The 22,232-nt window shown below is 41.3% G+C and overlaps 3 protein-coding genes across 3 annotated transcripts; all 3 read left to right on the top strand.

Moving 5' to 3' along the window:
- Positions 1-688: 688 nt before the first annotated feature.
- Positions 689-9,052, top strand: LOC111235513 (nuclear body protein SP140-like protein). Its single transcript, XM_022763968.1, has 16 exons — positions 689-1,338; positions 2,267-2,441; positions 2,791-3,021; positions 3,262-3,381; positions 3,607-3,740; positions 3,839-3,883; positions 4,187-4,226; positions 4,587-4,694; positions 4,820-4,936; positions 5,359-5,498; positions 6,780-6,848; positions 6,930-7,063; positions 7,690-7,810; positions 7,888-7,962; positions 8,180-8,323; positions 8,437-9,052. The coding sequence occupies exons 1-16, from the start codon at positions 1,195-1,197 to the stop codon at positions 8,524-8,526; spliced, it is 1,887 nt and encodes a 628-aa protein (XP_022619689.1). The 5' UTR covers positions 689-1,194; the 3' UTR covers positions 8,527-9,052.
- Positions 9,053-10,176: 1,124 nt separating this feature from the next.
- Positions 10,177-14,567, top strand: LOC111235512. The gene is made up of 4 exons (XM_022763967.1): positions 10,177-10,360; positions 10,516-10,584; positions 12,256-12,548; positions 13,387-14,567. Exons 1-4 carry the CDS (start codon positions 10,177-10,179, stop codon positions 14,266-14,268), a joined length of 1,428 nt encoding a protein of 475 aa, XP_022619688.1. The 3' UTR covers positions 14,269-14,567.
- A 1,268-nt stretch (positions 14,568-15,835) lies between these two features.
- On the top strand, positions 15,836-22,130 carry LOC111235511. Its single transcript, XM_022763966.1, has 4 exons — positions 15,836-16,075; positions 17,880-18,772; positions 19,635-19,758; positions 20,344-22,130. Exons 1-4 carry the CDS (start codon positions 15,979-15,981, stop codon positions 21,276-21,278), a joined length of 2,049 nt encoding a protein of 682 aa, XP_022619687.1. The 5' UTR covers positions 15,836-15,978; the 3' UTR covers positions 21,279-22,130.
- The last annotated feature ends 102 nt before the right edge of the window (positions 22,131-22,232 follow it).

The following is a 22,232-nucleotide window of genomic DNA, read 5'->3' as shown; positions in this document are numbered from 1 at the left end:
ACCAGTAGTGTCAGCTTAGGGCTGAGCAATATACGGATATTACAGCGATATCGTGATATGAGATTAAATGGAGTGTGGGCTTTTGGATATGGTAATATCTTGATATGACACAAGTGTTGTCTTTTGTCTCCGGCTGCATTACAGTAAAATGATGTCGTTTTGTGAACTCACCAGACTGTTATAGCTCTTATTATTTGCCTTTACCCACTTAGTCATTATATAGACATTACTGGTGATTATTTATCAAAAATCTCATTGTGTAAATATTTCATGAAAGCATCAATGGTCATCCCCACAATATAATCTAACAAGTAGTCAAACAAACAGGTAGTCCAATAAAATCTGGGTCTGGAATAAACTCCCAGTGCCTGTATAATTTGCATGCCAACAAAGCATAATGTACAAAATTGTACAGAATGTAATTACTATGTTCCTCATTATATCATTCAATCCATCCAGCCCTTATTAATCAGAATGTTCATTTTCATGGCCAACCCAGCCCATCCACGGATTAGCCGAGGTTAATGCAGATCATCACATCTACCTAGTGTTAATGTTAAGACCCTGTTTACACAGCCTGTTCAAGGTGGGAATATTGTGCTTCACCGTTCTGTGTACAACACTTAAGTCAACATTTACTGGAAGTGTGAATAATAGAGAACCTGTTTGTGTGGAATTACTCACCAGAAATGTGCCGACTGAATAAAGAAACCGATCCACACGAAGGCTCATGGAGCTCTCTGAGCCTGTCAGCCCATGGTGACAAACAATACACCAATAATATGTGTCGATGCTGGCAACACACTGCCAGCCCTCTGCAGCCAATCGGCCCAGTTGGAGGGAATTTAAAGAAAAAAAACAAAACAAAACAAAAAAACATAGCTGACCGGACCGGCCCACATTGATGCCCGGTATGCCAGATGGCCAGACCAGCCCTGGTCGCGCCCCCTGCTGCCTCTGAGCAGAACCGCGACTCACCGACACAAAAACATAGTTTCACTTTCCAAACGTCACTGGAAGGCGGAACTGAAAACACAGCTGAGGGCATATTCATGCAATAAGCTTTGATCTGTCACGAGGACACTTCCGACTCTCTCTCAATCTGAAACCCTTTTTCTTGATGTTGTGATTTCTGACACACCTTGAACATCTCGCCGCTGGTTTGTTTGGTCTCTGCAGCCCTGACGGACCCTGATGGACCCGCTGGACTTCCTGAACTCCGAGCAGCTGCTGCTTTTCTTCCACTGCCATAAAACGGAGCTGTCGTGCATGCAAAACCCGCTCACCTTCCTCAGCCAGCTCAAGGATTACAACCTGATCCCGGACGACCGATACCAGGTGAGGCGCCGGAATCAAACGCTACGCATTTTCTTACTGCCCTCAGGCGCCCTCTCCTCCTCAACGCTCCTGTTTTGCATGACCGCGCGCGCTCCCGTGTTGAGAGCGGGAAACGCAGAAGGCGGTAGCGCTTTTCCGTGTCCTGGAGATTTGCAGAGGTGTAGAGTTTATTAATATTATTAATATTATCCGTTTCTTGTCATTGTGAATCCAGGGCCGGATGTTTCTCCTCTCTGTGCATTTTGTATGTACAAGTCGTAAAAGATAATAAATAATTTATCAATTAGTAAGTTATTAGTAATAAGTAATTAGTGCCAACTGCACAATGTTAAAGTAATAAAGGCTAAAACTGGATTTTAACAAAGGAATATATATGTATATAATAAAAATTATATGAAGTCCATTAGTCCATAACAATTTCTGACATATGCCCCCCCCCCTATGTTCATGTGTGTAATCATATATTGTAGACATACTGTATGTTACATGAATATATATCCAACACAAAGCCAGTCAATATATTTTGATGTTATACACATACACACACACACACACACACACACACACACACACACACACACACACACGCACATATAAAGGTGTCTGCTGATAACTTTCCATGGGTTTATCACTATGTGTGACAGCTTCCATATCACAAATCACTCATTTGATCCATTGTTAATATTAAAATAGCTGGTAATCCAGCCTTGCCAATTTCATATTTTACTATATATGTATATGAATCGAGAAAAGTGTTCACATACATGTGTTGTATTTCCTTGAAATCACAATAACAGAAAACCACAGGTGTGTTATGTAAAGGAGCAGCTCACACCAAGTTAAATATTAATTTAATGCATTGTTATATTAGTTTAGGTGATATCATCCAACCCTGATTGTGTGTGTGTGTGTGTGCGTGTGTGTGCAGAAGGTGAGTCGCATGAAGAGTAAAGACAACGTGAAGAAATCCCTGTATGAGATTCTGGACTGGTTGGAGAGGGAGCGCTCGGAGCACATCCCTCTGTTCTGGAGTTGTGTCTTCAAGGACACCATCATCAACCTCTACCCGACGCTGCGGCTGCTGCGCAACAGCCTCATGGACGGTCAGACTCACTTCCCTCTGGTCATCGGCGTGTTGATTGATTGTGATCGTGCTCGCCACGTTGAACTTTTCTTTTGCTAATGATTAACTGATTAAACCAACACATGCAGACGCTGTCTTTGCTTCAGATTCATGTTCTCTGCTTTTAAAATCTGAGCTGAAGCCTGATCTTCACTCCCACGTTAGCCGTGCAGAAATATTGACATTCTATAGTTATTCTGTGGCGTAACAGAGTTTTAGGCACTAACAGTAAAGTGAGAATGCTTTAAACAAACTTCATACAAAGTGAGTGCATTAAACAGTAAAAAACAAACAATCACACTCACTGTATACTTTTAATTTAATTGCAGGATCCTTTCCTTTCAACACTCAACTGCCCGAGAAGTTGGAAAAGGAAGAGACAGACGACAGGAAAAGGAAGAAGCTTTCAGAGGAGGAAGAGGAGGAGGAGCAAGTGAACTCAACGAAAAAGAAGAGGAATCGTAGAAGCAGGAGCGTGTGCGATGATGAGGAGCTGCAGCCCGGTCCGTCGTCTCAGCTGACTCCAGGTCAGAAGAAAAAGTCCAAGAAAATATGCTTCTGTAAGTCTCCTCCCACTTCTGCTCGACTTCTGTTTGCATGACTGAGTATTACCTGAAAGTCTGACGGACGCATAACGCACTATAACATTGTGCTTCTCTGTTGCAGTCAGGGAAATTTGTCATGCAGTAGATTCACTGGTGCGGCAAAAACAGGAAGTTTGAATCAGAAAACGTCTCAGTGAAATATATCGCAGGTATCCTGAATCTAAAATATCTCTTAATATTGTTTTCAAATTTCAGCGTCTCCCTTGAAGAAGGGGCAGCAGAGTGACTTTTGGAACTGGCCCCTTTATAAGTCCCAGCTGCCCGTGACCTGTGGACACCAGAAGGGGTCGCTGAGCAGAAACAGACTGGCTAAAGGTCAGAGACACAAAGTAAAACTCGTCCACTCAAAAGACTGAAAAAGGAATTCTGTTATCATCTAAAAAGAAAAAGAAAAACACACAAAAACATGCAAATATCTTGAAGGTCATTGGTTGTTGATATAAATACATGCAAAGATGAAACTTGTGACTGTTAAGAGATGGCGACGTGTTCTGGTTGATGGCAGCAGATGATTTATTCCTGATCCTCCGTCTGTGTCAGGGGAAAAGTGCATCTTGTGTGAGAAGCAGTGGTTTACTCCCACTGAGTTTGAGAAGCTTGCCGGGAAGAGCACCTCAAAGAACTGGAAGTTGAGCATCCGATGTTTGGGCACCCCCCTGGGAAAACTTATAAAGGTTTGGTTGAAAAGTCATTTGAATGTTAGAATACGCGTGGATCGCTGCACACACACATTTTGTGGTGGAAAATCTTTTGTTTTTATATTTCACTTCAGGAAGGCCACCTGGAATCTGCAAGCTACAAAGGAAAGCATAAAAAGGTATCAAGACAAATTTATGTATTTATTTATTCATGTGTTTATTTGATAGGGACAATACGCATGAATAAACATCAGTACAAAATGCGAGATGTAAACAAGCCAGGTTGAAGCAAAAATGCTAATTTACATCGTTATCGTCTCCAGGCAGGTGACATGAAACAAAAACATTACAAGTCACAATACACTACTACAAATATAAAACACACAAATAAGGACAAATATATTTTGCTGTGTTCTGACTCAGTAATGAATCCTCCTGTTTTTACTTGTCCTGGGGCTTTCTCTCCTTTTTCTTCCTCCCAGGCGAAGAGATCCCTGTTCCCGTCTGATGACGTCGTCACAGGTTTGTTGTAGAAGTGTAAAACACTGATTTTAGAAAACTACAGGCGTATACACGGAGTATTTGACAGCCGAGTGAGCACTGCATCCCCATAAGCTATTACAAGAGCATCTGTTACCTCACATGAAATATTAAAACATTAAAATGTGATTTTCTGATTAGAGCCAGACAGGCAGCCAAAGCAGCCGATTTTTCCCTGGGCAGGAATACATGAGTGAAAACAGATTTTTAAAGCAGTTTCTGAACATCGTCCCAAGTTGGAATCTATGAAATCTTGAGCTTGAAATTTACATATTTGAGAGAAGAAGAAGAAATTATTGATATGTTCATGCCAAAGGTGAAATTCACCTGTCTTTTATTTAGTATCCGAGGGAGAAGAAGAGGAAGAAGACGATGAAAATGAGGATGATGAAGTTGACCTGGAAAACCAGGAGGACCAGACTTCTTCTAGCGGTGAAGGAAATTGCACAGGTGCTGGTTTACACAAAGTACATTCATGTCAATGACAAAATAAGTTACTTTAGATGAGGTTTTCTATCCCAGTATCGTACCGCTGTGGTGATGATGATCATACTCTCAACATGTGTCCATGGCAGATGAAGAAGGAGAGACTGAGGAGCAGAGTGAGCGGCGGCCAGAGGGCAGCAAGACGGAGTTCAAAGTCACATGTGGAGGTGTAGCTGGGACATTACACCAAAAACGATTTGGATCAGGTAATGTTGAGCATGAATGTCGAGCTTGCGCAAAGGTCTTTAATCCGATCTGGATCGAAATTTTGGAGGAAATGGCTCCCTACATTTAATCAGTATAAGATGTTGAGCTAAAAGAGACGCAGAGGCGGTCAGATCTTCTGCCAGACGACGAAGATGTGCATCTTGTGGAGTCACTCCACATATTGCAGTAATGGCTTGAAGGTTGTAAAGGTGCTTTGGGTACTTCCAACACACCTGAGAAGGAAAACGAGTGAGAGGGAAACGTCCGTACACACTTTAATAGCAAAACAGTCAAGCTGCACGTATCTGTATATCTCGTGTAGTGTCTGGTGTTTTGTTTTGCTGTGATGGCCCTGTGACAAGTGTAATGCTGTGAACTAAAGCAACCGAACCTATCTGACCTTTCACCCCACCACCACCAGGGACTTGTGGGAAGAGTATTCGTACGGAGACAAGGTGGTTGAGCCCCGTGGAGTTTGTGAAGGAGGCGTCAAGTCTGCCGGACGCCAGCTGGAAGAAAGACATCGAGGTGGACGGAAGACCGCTCAGTGTCCTCATAGAGGTAACCATGGTCGCGGTGATGTCACAGCTTCCTTGTTGACATGACATGACAATGATTGATCACGGATAGCACTGACAACGTGACAAACTTATTGCATTTCCTGTGGCTGCTTCACAATAAAAGCCACCACATGTTTCGCCAACACTTTTAACGTGAAGCAGCAGCAGAGGGAAATGTTCAGTGTGATCCAGCTCTGATACGGTGTAAAGAGAGAGTGAGCTAACAATAAGCAGTGAGGCCGTTATCAAACATATAGAATCCGGCTGGATTAGATGCATCCAGCAAAGGAAGTGGCAGACTCCCCCAATACAAATAAAAAAACTACTATATACATAGAAATAATTACAGACTGTAAATACAATGAAATGGCTAAAAATGCAAATTAGTGGTTGATTTCATGAAAATGTCAAGGATTATAACTTTAATGTGACTTTTATCAATGCAGAACACGTTAAAGTCACAGGACTAAATACGTTATGATTGGATCTTGTTCTAAGGGAGTTTCCTTTGCCACAAAACCACAAAATTTCACACTTCCACCAAATGCACTGTAAGGTGCATTTCAGCTTTCTACTCCATCTTAGAGTCCAGTCTGTCAGGTTGGCACAAATGTGTAGCCACAGTCAGGTCAGGTTTTCATGACGTTGCGTTTCAGCTGTAAATATGAGCGAGCCACAGGGTTTGTTAAAGGGATAGTTGGGGTTATTTGACGTGGGGTAATGTGAGGTAGTCGTGTATAGTCAGCGTGTTACCTGCAGTAGAGTCAACGTGCTGCCAGTTAGAAGAAGCAGCCGGGAACGCCATCACCTCTTTAGCTTCCCTTCAAAACAAAGTTGAGCTCCCCCTTATTCACTCAGCTAACCTGCAGCTCCGGCTTAATACAGTGCGTGCTGTATGTGCGCTTGTGCGTAGGAATACGGTAGTTCAGCGGTTGAGAAAATGTAGTGCCAAAGGAAAGTGCTGTTTTGACGGGAAGATGAACTGCTGAAAATATTCTACATGAAGCTTCATTTAAACAGATATTGGATCGTTTCAGTGGATGTTTTTAAAAGTGTCCAAAAAACCAGTTTTTTTCTACTGGCCCCGCCCACAGCGGCACATCACTCTGCTAGTGTACCGGTGCTCCTGCTGCTTCTAACCGGATCTACTGCAGGTAACACACTGACCACGCATGACAACCTCACACAACCCCACATCAATTAACCTCAACTATCTCTTTAATCCTAAAGATCTGAACTATGAAACAAAGAGGAAGACAATATGTTGATTTGTCCATTTCAGGCAAAAATCTTGAGGATCCACTCGCTGCTGTGTTCTTGCAGACTGTGCAGTCCAGATCATATAGACCTGGTAAGTTTCTTGATCAGTCAGTTTCAGACAGTTCTGCTTTATGTAAACAGAATTACCGTCATGGACTGTGTGTCTTGGCAGGAGAATCAGAAAAACGATGATGAGTGTTACGTCTGTAAAAGTGCAGAAGCAGCAGAGCTGGTGGTGTGTGATCACTGCCCTCGCGCCTTTCATCAGAGATGTCACCTGCCTCATGTAGACGACGCCACCTTGAGGTGAGTTTTGATCAAACTAGGAGCCAAAGAAGACATAAACAACAATTTGTTTGATTTCTTTGTTTCTTCTTTTGTGCTGTTAGTTGTTTGATGTTTTTAGCCCGAACTGTTTTAGCGAAGGTGAAAGAGATTTTCTATTATTTCAACCCATGTGAATCTTCACTACCGGCCTTTAATGCAGTGGACATTGTAATGCATCATAAAAATCAGTGCTTTCAATGTACAGGTTTAAAGCTGCACAACTCAATATCTTTGGCTGGACTGCAAAAGCGAGGCCAGCCCAATAAACACAAATGTCTGTGACTGACTGACTGAGTGATAGAGTTGAGTGATGAAGTCACACCATTGTTGGGGCTAGCCGAGTGTTGTAGTTTCCCCGTTGGCTGTTGCTCCTTCAGCCGGCGGTGTTGCCAATTTATCTGCTGCACTTACAGACTGTACATTTTGAGTTTGATCAGGTCATTCAAGTTCAAATAACAAATAACAAGGCCCATCGTGGCTCTTTCTTTCTTTCTTTAGAAAGAGTTTCTATATTCTGCTTAGACTGATATATATATGTATTGGTGTGTGTGTGTGTGTGTGTGTGTGTGTGTGTGTGTGTGTGTGTGTGTGTGTGTGTGAGAGAGCAGGGACAGCAGTCTATGGATGTGTACGTTCTGTGTTTTCCGAACCAACCACAAGTGCCGTTACAGTGATAAGATGGAAATGAAATCGGCCATGCTCCGCAACATATCACAACACATGCTGGTGAGCACACGTCTGTCTTCAGGTCTGTCTCTCTGTCACACTGCCGTCACTCATCCCTTCTTTTCTCACGTCAACAGGAATGTCAGTATCTTCTCCTGTTTCTGTACAGTGCTGATGACGAACAAAATTTTGCTTTAGACCCAAACCTCTATGTAAGTCTCTTTCTCTGCTGTTCCTATATATTCTACCAATTATTTCACTTATATCAAACAAAGTGCACTTGATAATCTGGCTACTGAAGGAATCACACTGTCAACAGGACCTCGCTCACTGTACGATAGTCTTAAACAAAAAAAACTAACAAAATAAAAAAAACGTGAGTGTTGCAGATTGTTGAGCATTTCATTCATTTCTGCTCGGCACCCACAGTTGGAAAATTACTCCACTGTTATCCAGACTCCGATGTGGCTGGGCAAAGTAGTGGACAAACTCCAGATGAAAGAATACCAAACGATTGCCGAGTTTGTGTTCGACGTCCAGCTCATTTTCAGCAACTGTGCCTCATACAACCACGTAAGAAAACTGTCATGGAAAACCTTTAATTTCTTAACATCTAAATATCAAAAGTAAAAATTAATTTTATAGGTACCTATTATTGTGACAAGGACTGTTTTGTTCTTTTACAGGCTAACGGTGAATTCCTTGCTCTAGGCGACCGACTGAAGGAGTTATTTAACGGAGAATTTAAAAAGGTGTTCAACATCTGTGAACAGTAGCTAATGGGAGAAGGTTCGAAATATGTAAAATTACAATAATGGTAGATTTTAGTGACCTGTCCCTTGTATTTAGTTCAAATAACCAGGGGATTTTTTTTACTTGTATTAAATCTTATCTGTCTCAACTTGAAAGCTTTTTGCAATGCAAGATTGAATTTGTAAATGAAAGTGCTTAAAGGTCACACATAAAGGTCACACTCTATGAAAGTGGTTTCTTTACAGTGTACACCCAGTATTCAGTAACGTCACTACTGGTGAACAGTGGACATGTCATTTTCACATGTTTCCTTTAGTGACGTTTTTAAAAGAAAGAACCAAAGGTTTAATATTTCAGTGGTTTGCCTTCAGCACAATAATGTGTGAGTTGCTCCCAACGTTGTTTTTATTGCCATATGTTGTTTTTATATGAATGTATGTAATAAAAGTGTATTTCCATTTCACTACACAATAATTAAAGTATTCATTCATGCTCTCTCTGATGTGCAGCTTGTGGATATGTTTTAATAAATATTTGTGCAGATTTTTAATGCCATATCCTTGACTTATTTTGATAAAATAATAATATTCAGATGTAAATAAATAAATAAAGATTGACACTTGCTATCACTGCCATTGTGACTAATCGAACTTTAAAGACAAGAACTAGCACTAATGCATGATTAAATCTGGTAACACTTTATTCTCCCAGATAATGTCTAAATCATTTCCATGTAATTTGGTGCTAATTAGAGGGGAAGAAAGTGTTGAATTCTCTCACACAGTCATCGCTAAGTTTATTATAAATGCAAAATTTCAAAGTTAGACATGACCAAAAATGTTGCACTTGTTTACTCGGTGTGCATTAGATAACACTCAAGTTTGTACCAGGTAAAAGGGAAAGTACAGACAGTGCTCATTTGGTGTTCCTCCAATTAATTCCAGTTAATACTTTTAGTCAGTGTACAGTGCAAATGTGTCCTTTAAACAGAATGAAGAATAAATGATAACTTGGGTTTAAATTCAGTTTTTCTTTCAATTAAATTTCCCTAAAACTTGTGCTATGTTTCTTTTTGGTTGTTTGTTTTTCAGGAAACTGACGAAAATTATTATGATATTGTGAATCTGAAGTTTACTGATACTACAAACCTATACCTTCAATTATAACAGGATGACAAAATGATGTAAATGTATTTCACATTATTGCAGTCCACAAAACTACAGACTTTGTCCTCTTCTCTGGAAGTGATCACATGAAGTGTTAAACACTCATGTTAAAGTCGTTTTCAAGCTTTTAACACGTGCTGTATGTGCGCTCAGCTGACGTCACTGCCAGCAGCAAATCTGTGCTGGGAGCTGCGCAGCCGCTCTGCGCATCCGTCGGCTGAGGTGGACAGCGCAGCCATTTCCCTCATGAAAAACATACATGGAGGTGGCGTCGGTCCATCACTGCACGTAACCGACCTGCCGCGCGGGAGTCGTGACTTTAGCAGCGCGTGCCGGGGCTGAACTCTGCATCACCGGCTGAGATCCGCGACCTGCAAACTTTCTCCCAATCCTAACGCCTGCGCAGACAAACGCGCTGCTCTCTCTCTCCTCCATTTGGCTCATGTGTTTGTTCCCGTGTCAGCCATGGAGGGGAATCTGCAGGGAGGCGGCAGCGACCTCGCGACAATGCATGTGAAAACTGAAGCGGTGGATGAAAATTCATCTGCGCTGGTTTTGGGCAGCCAGGAGCCGCCTGCATGCAGAGGAGGAGGAGGGGGAGGAGGAGGAGGAGGAGGAGGGGATCAGACTGCAGGGGAGCTGCCTGACACACAGCTGCAAGCAGCCACGACAACTACTCCTGTGCTGCTGTGTGAGTGCCCACATGAGTTCATTCATCCTCATGTTTGTCTGTTTTTCTCAGCAGTGTAAAATAAGATTGAATAAAATGCTGAAGGCTCATTTCCACACTGGTGTAATGTTATAACTGAACATGTTTTTAAATGATCAATATCGTCTAATCATTAGATCCTGTGAGTACCGACCGGTTCTTCACCACATCAGGGGACGGAAAAACTTACCTGAAGATAGCTCCAGGTAACGAAGCATCAAAGTGGGGACGATCATATTGTTACCATTGTGATTGTTGAACCAATTAGTCGATTAATCAATCAAGCGATAGTCAGCACCTGTATGTGTAACAAGAAAAAGCAAGCAGTATTTGCATTTATGTAAACATGCGTCTTAAAATGTTGTCAGGTGTTCATCTAAGGGAATAATAATTTAATGAACAAACACAATCTGCTTTAACTAATAAAACACAAATCACTGTGTTGTTCTTCTCAATATTTAAAACATTCAAACATTCACAGTGTAGGCTGGAAAAAGTATGTGGGGAAAAAAAACTGTCCACCTGCTGAAGCTCAGGAGAAGCTGCTGATGCAGCAGGACAATGACCCTAAACATCCGTGTAAATCTCCAACAGGATAAAAATCCACCTGTTGGAGAAGCCCACTCCAGAGCCCAGACCTTTAATCCATCTGCTCACACCACACAACCTGAGAATCTGCCTGAGCTGAAGCAGGTCCAAACTTCCTCCTGAACACAGAGCAGGTCTGATCAGCAGCTACTGAAGAGCCTGTTTCAGGTTATTGCTGCCAGAGGAGGTTCGACCAGTAATTAAACTCGAGGGTTCATTTACTTTTTCCTCTAGCGCTGCGAATGTTTAATGGATAAATATTCAATAAAGAGACGAACGATTATAATTGTTTGTGTGTTATTAGCTGGAGCGCATTGTTTTTGTCGGTGCTTGTGACGTAGATGAAGATCACGTCACGTTTTATGACCAATTAATGCAGAAACCAGGTCATTCCAAAGGGTTCACTCACTTTTTCTTGCCACTGTATTTTCATAGTTTGTCATTTTTGCAGAAATAGTGAAACAGCCTCTAAAATTATATCATCATCATATCATTGTAAACTTAATATTTTATTTGGTGTTTGGACTTTTGGTCGAGCAAAATAAGACATTTGAAAATGTCACATTTGGCTAATGGTTTAAACGCTTAATAGACTAAACAATTAAACATTAAAGTTAGTCAAAAAAATATTAAAAATAATCGTTAGTTGCAGCCTTAATGTGAGAGAGCAGCATTTTCCTTACAACTTATATCATCAGAACAAAAAAACTACTTGTAGTTCATTAGAGATTGAATTCTTTTGTAAAAGTCAAGCTCTTTAAAGACGGTTCTTCAACTCCTCCAGCTGTACGAGTCTGTTTTCAGATCCCTAAGACGTCCTGTATCACTTACTTCAGCAGCGTGGAGGGAAGTCCAAGTAGAATTGACATAAAAATGATGATGTATTTTCAGCATATTTCATGTTAAAGCTCCTGAAAACCTGGTTTTAAATCTTCAAAATCATCTGTGGTTATTATTTATTGATATTTGAACAGCTGATCTGCTTCGTTAGGACTATGTGAGTGAGGTTTGATCAGACAACCCACACACAGGTGTATGTGACATCACCACCTTCAACTAAGCCCCACCTACTTCAAACCAGAGAAAGACTGAAATGTGAAATAACCAAAACTGTTCTAACCTCAGCAGAAAACGATGTGTTCATCACGTGATAATTTTAATAATTAAATATCAGTGTATCGTGCTTTGATATTTCTCCTTTAAACCCGTCTACATATGAAGTGACCTCTCAGAAACTCTTGAGATTCTTCTTTATTTTAATCAGAATCAATTGTGTCGTCCTCCCCCAGCTTCAGTGATGCCCCCTGCTCCTTCAGAGAAGACGCTTCCCGCCGGCTCAGATTTCTCCTCCAAAGCCGTTTTGTGTCTGATCGAGGCCGTCGGGCGCCGCTGGGGCCTGTACGAGACCCGGGAACGCTCGCAGCTCTTTCAGAGCGTCCAGGAGGAGATGGCCTCAAAGGGCCACGTGCTTCCTGTCGAAAAGATCCGCCGCAAATGGAATAACCTCATTGTCACTTACAAGAGGGTTAAAGACCGCAGCCGGGAGACGGGACACGCGAAAACCTCCTGGGAGTTCTTTGATGTAAGTCTAAGAGTAGGAAAAGAAACCAGAGTCCCTTCCTGCACATCTTTGTAAAAAACATCAGATATTTCTGATATTTTCTAAATAATGTTGGGGCTGATTTGGACTGGTAACCGGGTCGGGTAATGGAACCGGATCAGGTCTGAGTTCCGATCAAGAAACCAAACTCCATGTTTACCCATCGACAGCTGTGCATGCAGATGTTCATTAGTGTGTAAGGAAAGCTGCATTGGTTTGAATAAATCTCTCACTGGCAGACTGTTGCTCTCTACTTCTTCTTCCCTTCTCTTGTCAAGTTCCTTCGACGTTCATACATAGTTTCTTTACAGCTCTAGAAAGGTGAATACTTCTGTGAGTATATGTCACCTTTAAGACAATCGTAACTGACCATAGTTAAGCAAACGAAACTAAGTCCTGCAAGATCGTCTTCGGATTTCTCCACAACCTGAAGCAGTAAACAAGTTGGTGAAGCAAGAGCGATAGTCTGCATCTAAAGACTTCAGAGGGTCGTGTTTTTATCTTTTTTAGTGTTGCTTGGCTGATTAGCTACCTTAGCGTGCTTTGCTAACTAACTTCCTGCAGTACTGTAGCATTACTTCCAAAAGCAAAGGCTGTGCCATTCGTTAACTATTTTGCTGGGTGTCAGGTTACGTTAGAAAAACACCAAATTAGAAATGATAAAGAACGCACAGCCCCTGGTCAGATAATAGCACTTAGCACTTGCGTATGTGAAGCCTAGTGTCTGCTCTGTCATTTGAATGTGTTCTTAGAGAGATGACCTGATGATCAGCTGATCTTGAATTGTTTAATTATGTCCTGTTCCCTTTTCTCACTGTAGCTGATGGATGCCACGCTGTGCGACACCGTCGGCACTCAGATCATCAACAACAAAAGAAACAAAGGTGGCAGCACCGTTTCCGCGCTGCCTTGTCCTTTGGCTAAAATTGCAGCGAAACCACAGCTTCCGCAGCCCCCCACCATCATCCGCCCCAACGGTGACTTTACTGTGACTGGTGGTTTGGAGTCGGTAGGTCAGGGAGCCGCCACCAGTCAAATCATCAGTAGCACTCCTACCATGACCTCAGTGACTACAGCGACCGTTAGCCCAACAAATACCCCAGAGGTCAAGCCCCTGATCGTCCTCAACGGTGACATTGTTACCACCGGTATTCATCCAGCCACCATTGTGCCATCTCCGTCTTTTATCTCGTCACCTTGTTTTACAGAAACAGCCTCCACGTCTCCTTCCCTCGGCGCCACCAGTAACACAGACCTCAACACATCACGCTACGGAAGCCGCAAAGCTCCTTCCTTCTCATCAGGTGTCATCCCTTTTCGTCTTAGTGCGGCGCCAGTTAGCAACAGTCAGAAAATCCTCGGCCTCTCCTCCTCTTTCTCCCCGACGTCCTCCTGTCTCACTTCTTCCGCTGCCACCTCGTTATCAGCAAAGACAATTTCAGGAACCGAAGGCCCGAACCAGAAAGGAAGCGAGGAGCAGAGCAGCGCTGTTTTGCTCCAGGAGATTCTGAAGCGACAGGAGGAGCAGGCCTACCTGGATCGAGTCGCTCGCCGCAGGGTGGAAGCCAGAGAGAAGAGGCGCGAGAGGAGGGAGGTGCGGATGGCAGAGTCCCTCGGCAGGATAGCCACAGCCCTGGAGCTGCTCTCCTCCAAACAGGACACAGTCATTGCCCTCCTGCAGAGACTGGCTGATCGGAAGTGATGTCAGGTGAAAGGCTGGAAGACAGCGGCTCTTTAACCTTTTTCCCATCCTGAGATCATGATTATGAAAATGGTCTGATACTCAAACAATCATAATGGAAATACAATCATACGAACTGCTCACTTTTCTGAGTGAAGGATAAGTGAAATGGTGTGTTATTGTCAACACGCTTTACATTTAAGTGCATTAGAGTTGCTGCACTCACATCCAATAAAAACATTCTCCTCAAATGCTCAGTTAATATGATTTTGTCTGGGTGAGCTACACTGGAAAGATTTTTATTGTTAGAAACAAAGTAAAAGAACAAAATAAAATGAATGAGATCTCATTTTCTTTTATTAAAAGAAGACTGGAATTGTTTCACCTTCTGCTTGGGGCAAAACCTTAAGAAACCTAATTAGGAATTGTTACCATGTTTACCACTTATTTCTGTAGAGTATATTATTTAGAACATTTCATAATAAAATGAGTAGTGGAAGAAAAAAATACTCATATCCTTTTGTAAAAGTACCAGTACCATTATCAGCTAAATGTACATCAAGTATCAGAAGTAAAAGTACCTGGCCCTGTGAACGATGTGAAGTCCTGGACTTATTGCCATTGTTGTCCCTGGTGTTTTCACACTCCATTAACCTTTGTACAAGATAGAGACACAATGTCAGACATTAAGAAATATCACAAAATAAGCACAAACATAGACGACTGAATCTCAAGAACAGACTATAGAACAACTTTATTCCCTTCCAGGCCCCAGAATACAGAGTAATCCTCGCCCACCTCAGTCCTGAATCTGTGAAGATTTAAATTTGCTGCACTGCCTCTGGTAATGTGACTATGAGTTCCTCCCACCATCTTAAAATAATTTGAAAAGTAGCTAGGAGCACTTCTGTCCATTAAACTAACTGGGAGCCAGTTAAGTTGTAATAACTGACACCTGTTGACATGACTCCATGGCTCAAGCCTGATGACGTTGAAATACTTAAAATGGAAATACTCAGGTACAGTACTCAAACCTGAAAGTTGTACCTAAATGCAGTGATTGAGTAAATGTCGACGAGAAACTGAACCAAACATATCGGCCACTAGAGGGGGCTTTTTATCTACTTTTATCCACTTGGTTCTTTGTCGGCTGAAGTTTTCACACATCTTCAATAACCATAGGTGTAAATAGTTTCCCTGTCATTTGTCACAATGCATCAACAACTCAAAGGCTGTTTCATGACCAAAGTTTGATATACATGTATGAATTCACTGCAGTGAAAGAGCCACAGTCTGAACACAGACGATGATTAGACTCAGTATGTAGTTACAGTATGTAGCTTTCATTTGGTTCACATCAGTTCACAGCCGATGCAAAAGAATGCATTCATTTTTAACCATCAAAGCATTTTAAATCATCGCTATTTAAAGTTAAAGTTTTACTGTTCAATACTTTTATTCCACTAATCATCTTCTAGGAAAAAGATTTTGACCATTGAACCTGTGAAACTTAAACTACAGGATCAGTGTCCTGCCCTTGTGATATTCACTGGTCACACCTTCACTTTCAGTCTCTTCTGCTGTTTCCCAACAGCTACACAGCAGCAGGAAGAGAGCTGAGGAGAGAACCGATCAGAACAACGAAACTTCACAAAGACCAGTCAGACTTTAGAGTAAATACACTGAGGACCAGTTAGCTGTTAGCCAGAAGCTACTGCTAACACTGACACTATGTTTAGCAGCTTTGGTGATAACACAGCAGCTTTATCTGCTTCTGCCATGAACCCTGACAGCATGCCTGGTCCAGAACAAAAGGATGGGGAAAAAGGTAAGTGTGAAAATGAACTTTAATCCCTCTTATATTTATATAAGTTCATTATATTTATCATCTCCTACAATTATCTGCTGTTTTGGTTAAGCTTTTAGCTGTCCATACAGAGAAAAACCTTCTGGGAATACTGAACACAATAACTTATATATTCTGAAATTAAACTGTTGCATTGGTTTAAAATCTGCTGATCTTTCATGGGACAACCGTAGCCACCAACTACTTACTTCATCTAATCACAGGAGTTATTTTTGGATGAGGAAGAAAGCTAAAGGCAATGTCACAGCAATTCTTGTCATACAGGTTGAGCAGCTGCAGCCAGGTCAGAGACAAGAAGTGTGTTTTAACTGAGGAGTGTTTTTGTTTTCAAGACTAAAGCTCTGAAGTTAAAGGAGGTAAAAGACATTAATTTATCTAATGATCAGGTACCTTAGATTCATGTCTCGCTTTTGTCTCAGTTATAGTCACACCTGGTGGTATTATTCTTCTGCTTTCCTGTGCATATGTAAAATGAGATTTGGAGTATAAACATCTTAATCTGGCAAAGTAAAGTATTGTTAATTCTACATAATAACCTTTATAAACACATACTTTACAGTCCCATAGATATACACCATTAGAACTCCTCTGTAAGTAGGTCAACACTGGATTTTATTAGAGTCAATAGCTTTTGTTAATAATTAATATATGTTGTCTTCGTAATCTTGTACATACTAAGTATTTGAATTTCACACAAGAATTACTGAAGATCTGTAACATTCATGGGTCAATTTTAACACATTTTTAAACGAGCCCACAGGTCGTCTGTGCAGCAGCTTATTATGACCCATAGTTACGTTTTGTAGTTAGTGGTCGCAGTAATTACGACAGGACCAACGGGAAAACTGCGGTGACGTAGTATAAAGGAGACAAAGTCCATGATAGGAGGTAGATGTGGTGGATGAATGGGTCAACAAAACACAGGAATATGACTCAGGACATCGGTGTTGTTATTATTGTAACCATGACAACAAAGATCATCTGAAGTTGAGGAAGTACTTATTTTAACCCACATCATGATCTTTTCCTAAACCCTGACCAAGAAGTTTTAGTGCCTAAACCTAACCAAGCCAGGACCGTTATCATAGTAACCACGGAAACGTTCCGTAGTCGCGTGTTTATCTTGGTAACCATGACAACCGAGGTCCGGTACGCCTGCCGCCGTAGGGGCGCTATTTCAGGAGACACTCCTATGGGTCGTATGAGAGCATTGAAAAAACGACCTATATGGTTGTTTAAAAAAATGACCTATATGGTTGTTTAGATTGGAGGACTTGTTGGGAGAAATACAAAACCAACACAAGTTTCAAAAATGAAAAAACATACCAACATGGAAGTTTAAAATTATGAATAGTTTGTCATCAATCATGATAGGGTTATTAAAGGTATACCTATCATCAAATTATTAAAGTAACAAATATTACAGTAAGATATTACTCTTTTTGTCTTAGAGTTCAGACTTTAGTGAAAACTTACACTTCTAAGGAAAAACTGGAACGTGACATGCTGAAATATTTTCATCACAACAATTAAAAAAAACAAGAAAAAAACAAACCAGCCAGGTAATTTAGGAAAACGTACCATATACGACTTTCAAAGGGTTAAAACACCAAGTTATAGCATATACTCCACCATATACTGCACTGGGCACCACATCCAGTGTATTGACCCGTACTGTATTCTACCAACAGCAACAAATGTTGAACAGTATTTAAGAACAAAAACTAATGTGTAATGAAATGTTTCTCATTCGTTGGATTGACAGAGGTAAAGCCCCGGAGGATCATGCTTCTTGGGAAGAGTGGAGCAGGCAAGAGCTCGAGCGGGAACACAATCCTCGGTAAAAAGGCATTTAAATCCGACATGAAGCTGACGAGAATCACTCTACATTGTGAAAAGGATGATGCTGAAGTTGAAGAAGTGCCTGTTACTGTGATCGACACACCAGGGCTTTTTGAGAAGGACAACGACCAGAAAGAAATAATTCGAAAGATTCTGCAGTCTGTCAGATTCCTTGAACCAGGACCTCACGCCTTCGTATATGTAGTCCCTTTAGGAAGGCTGACTCAGGAAGATCAAAATACCATCTCTCTGATCCAAACAATGTTTGGCCCGAGAGTGTGGGACTACACCATCGTGCTGTTCACCCACGGGGATCGTCTGCAAGGAAAAACAATAAATGACATCATCACTGAGAGCGATGACAACCTCCGCAACTTCATACGCAAGTGTAGTGGCGGCTTCCATGTCTTCAACAACAAAAACCCAGAGGACCTGGACCAGGTGACCGGCTTCATGGCAAAGATCCAGACCCTGGTTGCCCTGAATGGAGGGAAACATTACCACAAAGAGCTGTATCCCACAAAAGAGAGGAACATCAGGGAAAAACAGGAGAGCATCCTGAAGGAGAAAGAAAAGGAAATCGCCAACAAGGAGAAGCAGCTGGAGCAGCGTTATAAGGGGGAGGAGCTGGAGGAAATGAGGAAGGCTCTGTGGAGAAAAGAGGAGGCAGCAGCAAGACTGGCTGCAGAGAATCAGGGCATATACCTGCTCCTGTCACTGTTAGCAGTGGTTGTACTGATTACTGGTTTAGCTGTTCGTCCGACAGAAACTGTGGGGCTGATTGTGGTAATAATCACTTGGATTTTCTTTAAGGGGGTCAGAAGATAAATGTGGAGGGTGATGAGATGATTAATGTAAGATAGAAGAAAGAAAAAAACTTCTGCTTATCAATCTGTGTTGATTTGTTTTGGACTTTTCTCTGTCGTTTGGTTTTGTTGGGAAATATTGGACAATGTGACCTCCTTATTTAAATAAAGCTATCTAAGTAGTTTAGAGGGGAAATGCCGTCCCTCCAGGAGATGGACACCTATTGTAAAGTAACTGAGTAAATATCTATTAGTTACTGAACCCATTATTGCGCTCTACATCAGGACAGCTTTAAATAAAATATATTGTCCACTAGATGGTACTTTTTACCTACTTTTTATCCACTTGGTTGTTGGACAGCTAAAGTTTTCCTGCACCTTTGAGGTCTTCAGCAGTGGCACAAAGTAACACAGTCACCAAGTTTAAAGAGTTTCCCTGTTGTTTTCATCTGCCGTCTGTCACAAGAAACCAACAACTCAAAGGCTGTTTCATGATCAAAGTGTTATATACATTCACATCAGTTCACAGCCAATGCAAAAGAATGAATTCATTTTCACCATCAAAGCACTTTAAATCATCACAAATAAAAATAAAAGTTTTACTGTTCAATACTTTCATGCCTCTAACCGTCCTCTAGGAAAGATATTTAGACCTTTAAACATGTGAAACTTGAGCTACAGGATCAGTGTCCTGCACTTGTGTAATTCACTGCTCACACTTTCACTTTCAGTCTACTGGTTATAACACGTGTTTCCCAACAGCTACACAGCAGCAGGAAGAGAGCTGAGGAGAGAACCGATCAGAACAACGAAACTTCACAAAGACCAGTCAGACTTTAGAGTAAATACACTGAGGACCAGTTAGCTGTTAGCCAGAAGCTACTGCTAACACTGACACTATGTTTAGCAGCTTTGGTGATAACACAGCAGCTTTATCTGCTTCTGCCATGAACCCTGACAGCATGCCTGGTCCAGAACAAAAGGATGGGGAAAAAGGTAAGTGTGAAAATGAACTTTAATCCCTCTTATATTTATATAAGTTCATTATATTTATCATCTCCTACAATTATCTGCTGTTTTGGTTAAGCTTTTAGCTGTCCATACAGAGAAAAACCTTCTGGGAATACTGAACACAATAACTTATATATTCTGAAATTAAACTGTTGCATTGGTTTAAAATCTGCTGATCTTTCATGGGACAACCGTAGCCACCAACTACTTACTTCATCTAATCACAGAGAAAAGAAAGCTAAAGGCAGTGACACAGGACTCCATGTCCTACGTGTTGAGCAGCTGCAGCCAGGTCAGAAACAAGAAACATGGTTTAACTGAGGAGTTTTTTTGTTTCCAAGACTAAAGCTCTGAAGTTAAAGGAGGTAAAAGACATTAATTTATCTAAAGATCAGGTACCTTAGGTTCATGTCTTGCTTTTGTCTCAGTTATAGACAGTTATAGCATATACTCCACCACATCCAGTGTATTGACCCGTACTGTATTCTACCAACAGCAACAAATGTTGAACAGTATTTAAGAACAAAAACTAATGTGTAATGAAATGTTTCTCATTTGTTGGATTGACAGAGGTAAAGCCCCGGAGGATCATGCTTCTTGGGAAGAGTGGAGCAGGCAAGAGCTCGAGCGGGAACACAATCCTCGGTAAACAGGTGTTTAAATCCGACATGAAGCTGACGAGAGTCACTCGACATTGTGAAAAGGATGATGCTGAAGTTGAAGAAGTGCCTGTTACTGTGATCGACACACCAGGGCTTTTTGAGAAGGACAACGACCAGAAAGAAATAATTCGAAAGATTCTGCAGTCTGTCAGATTCCTTGAACCAGGACCTCACGCCTTCGTATATGTAGTCCCTTTAGGAAGGCTGACTCAGGAAGATCAAAATACCATCTCTCTGATCCAAACAATGTTTGGCCCGAGAGTGTGGGACTACACCATCGTGCTGTTCACCCACGGGGATCGTCTGCAAGGAAAAACAATAAATGACATCATCACTGAGAGCGATGACAACCTCCGCAACTTCATACGCAAGTGTAGTGGCGGCTTCCATGTCTTCAACAACAAAAACCCAGAGGACCTGGACCAGGTGACCGGCTTCATGGCAAAGATCCAGACCCTGGTTGCCCTGAATGGAGGGAAACATTACCACAAAGAGCTGTATCCCACAAAAGAGAGGAACATCAGGAAAAGACAGGAGAGAATCCTGAAGGAGAAAGAAAAGGAAATCGCCAACAAGGAGAAGCAGCTGGAGCAGCGTTATAAGGGGGAGGAGCTGGAGGAAATGAGGAAGGCTCTGTGGAGAAAAGAGGAGGCAGCAGCAAGACTGGCTGCAGAGAATCAGGGCATATACCTGCTCCTGTCACTGTTAGTGTTAGCAGTGGTTGTACTGATTACTGGTTTTGCTGTTCATCCGGCAGCAGCTGTGGGGCTGATTGTGGTAATAATCACTTGGATTTTCTTTAAGGGTTTTCCAACATTATTCAGAACAATACCTGAATACTGAATAAGTTCTTTTAGCTTTCTTGTTCCTCTGTGAATAAGACTTAATAAAATATCCTTTCTGAATGTATTGATGATAAAACATTATTATTGTTTATAAAACATTATATTCCAATGTATTAGCATTTTTTATTGGTTATAGATTATTTGTCATAATCTTGTAGTAATATCCAAAAATGTGGCCGACTGTTAATGTGAGAAAGAAAGCCTTGACCTTCAGACTCCACCTCTGCAAAACTACAGTCATCCTCATTTTAGGAGGGGGTTGGGTGAACAAATGAGGAGGGGGGTGAGGTGGAGGGTTCAGGGTCACGTACTGTGTACAGGTCTGAACCAATGGTAGATGATAGTTTGACAGTTATCAGGGGAAACTATCTGTCTGAGAACGGTTCTAGACCTCATTTGACTTTTCTCTGACCTGACGTATAATCTGAAATCGATGTTTTCCTGTTTGACTTGTTATAAATGATTGATCAATGCTTTTAATCTGCTGAACGCTTTTATTCTGTTTCCTCATGCTCCATTACAGCTGTTCATTTGGCACAACATAATACGAGACATCTAATGTGATATTTCATCTTTTCCTCTCATTCTATTCTAATAGATTAGAGATTGAACCATGTGATGCTTTACTCTTTCTTTTATTACAGTTTAAATTGGTTTGAAGACACAGTTCATTCTGGCCTCTAACTAATTTAATCTCCTTATAATTGATTGCTCATTTATTAATGGTTGACGACTGATTACTCTTGACAATAACTGATCAACTGATTGTTCATTAGTCAGTATTTTGACTTTCTCTCACATTTTGAAAAATGTTTTGGCATTTGTTCCACACATATATTCATGTTTCTGATATCCGTTAGAAATAAATGCTAATTCTCCCAAGTGTGGTTGTTTTGCCTGTTTTTTTTTGGTTTGTTTGTTTTTGTGATGATTCGATCACAATAACTTGAGA

The sequence above is a fragment of the Seriola dumerili genome, unplaced genomic scaffold (assembly GCF_002260705.1).
Source record: "Seriola dumerili isolate Sdu_G_001 unplaced genomic scaffold, Sdu_1.0 BDQW01000505.1, whole genome shotgun sequence".
Lineage (NCBI taxonomy): Eukaryota > Metazoa > Chordata > Actinopteri > Carangiformes > Carangidae > Seriola > Seriola dumerili.
This window is presented reverse-complemented; position numbering and strand designations above follow the sequence as displayed.

Coding starts and splice junctions, on each gene's coding strand:
- LOC111235513 (XM_022763968.1), top strand. CDS start 1,195: ATGGACCCGCTGGACTTCCTGAACTCCGAGCAGCTGCTGCTTTTCTTC. Junction 2,442..2,790: donor GCGCAACAGCCTCATGGACG/GTCAGACTCACT, acceptor ATTTAATTGCAG/GATCCTTTCCTTTCAACACT. Junction 3,741..3,838: donor CCCTGGGAAAACTTATAAAG/GTTTGGTTGAAA, acceptor ATTTCACTTCAG/GAAGGCCACCTGGAATCTGC.
- LOC111235512 (XM_022763967.1), top strand. CDS start 10,177: ATGCATGTGAAAACTGAAGCGGTGGATGAAAATTCATCTGCGCTGGTT. Junction 10,585..12,255: donor TTACCTGAAGATAGCTCCAG/GTAACGAAGCAT, acceptor GTCCTCCCCCAG/CTTCAGTGATGCCCCCTGCT. Junction 12,549..13,386: donor CCTCCTGGGAGTTCTTTGAT/GTAAGTCTAAGA, acceptor TTCTCACTGTAG/CTGATGGATGCCACGCTGTG.
- LOC111235511 (XM_022763966.1), top strand. CDS start 15,979: ATGTTTAGCAGCTTTGGTGATAACACAGCAGCTTTATCTGCTTCTGCC. Junction 16,076..17,879: donor ACAAAAGGATGGGGAAAAAG/GTAAGTGTGAAA, acceptor TTGGATTGACAG/AGGTAAAGCCCCGGAGGATC. Junction 19,759..20,343: donor ACAAAAGGATGGGGAAAAAG/GTAAGTGTGAAA, acceptor TTGGATTGACAG/AGGTAAAGCCCCGGAGGATC.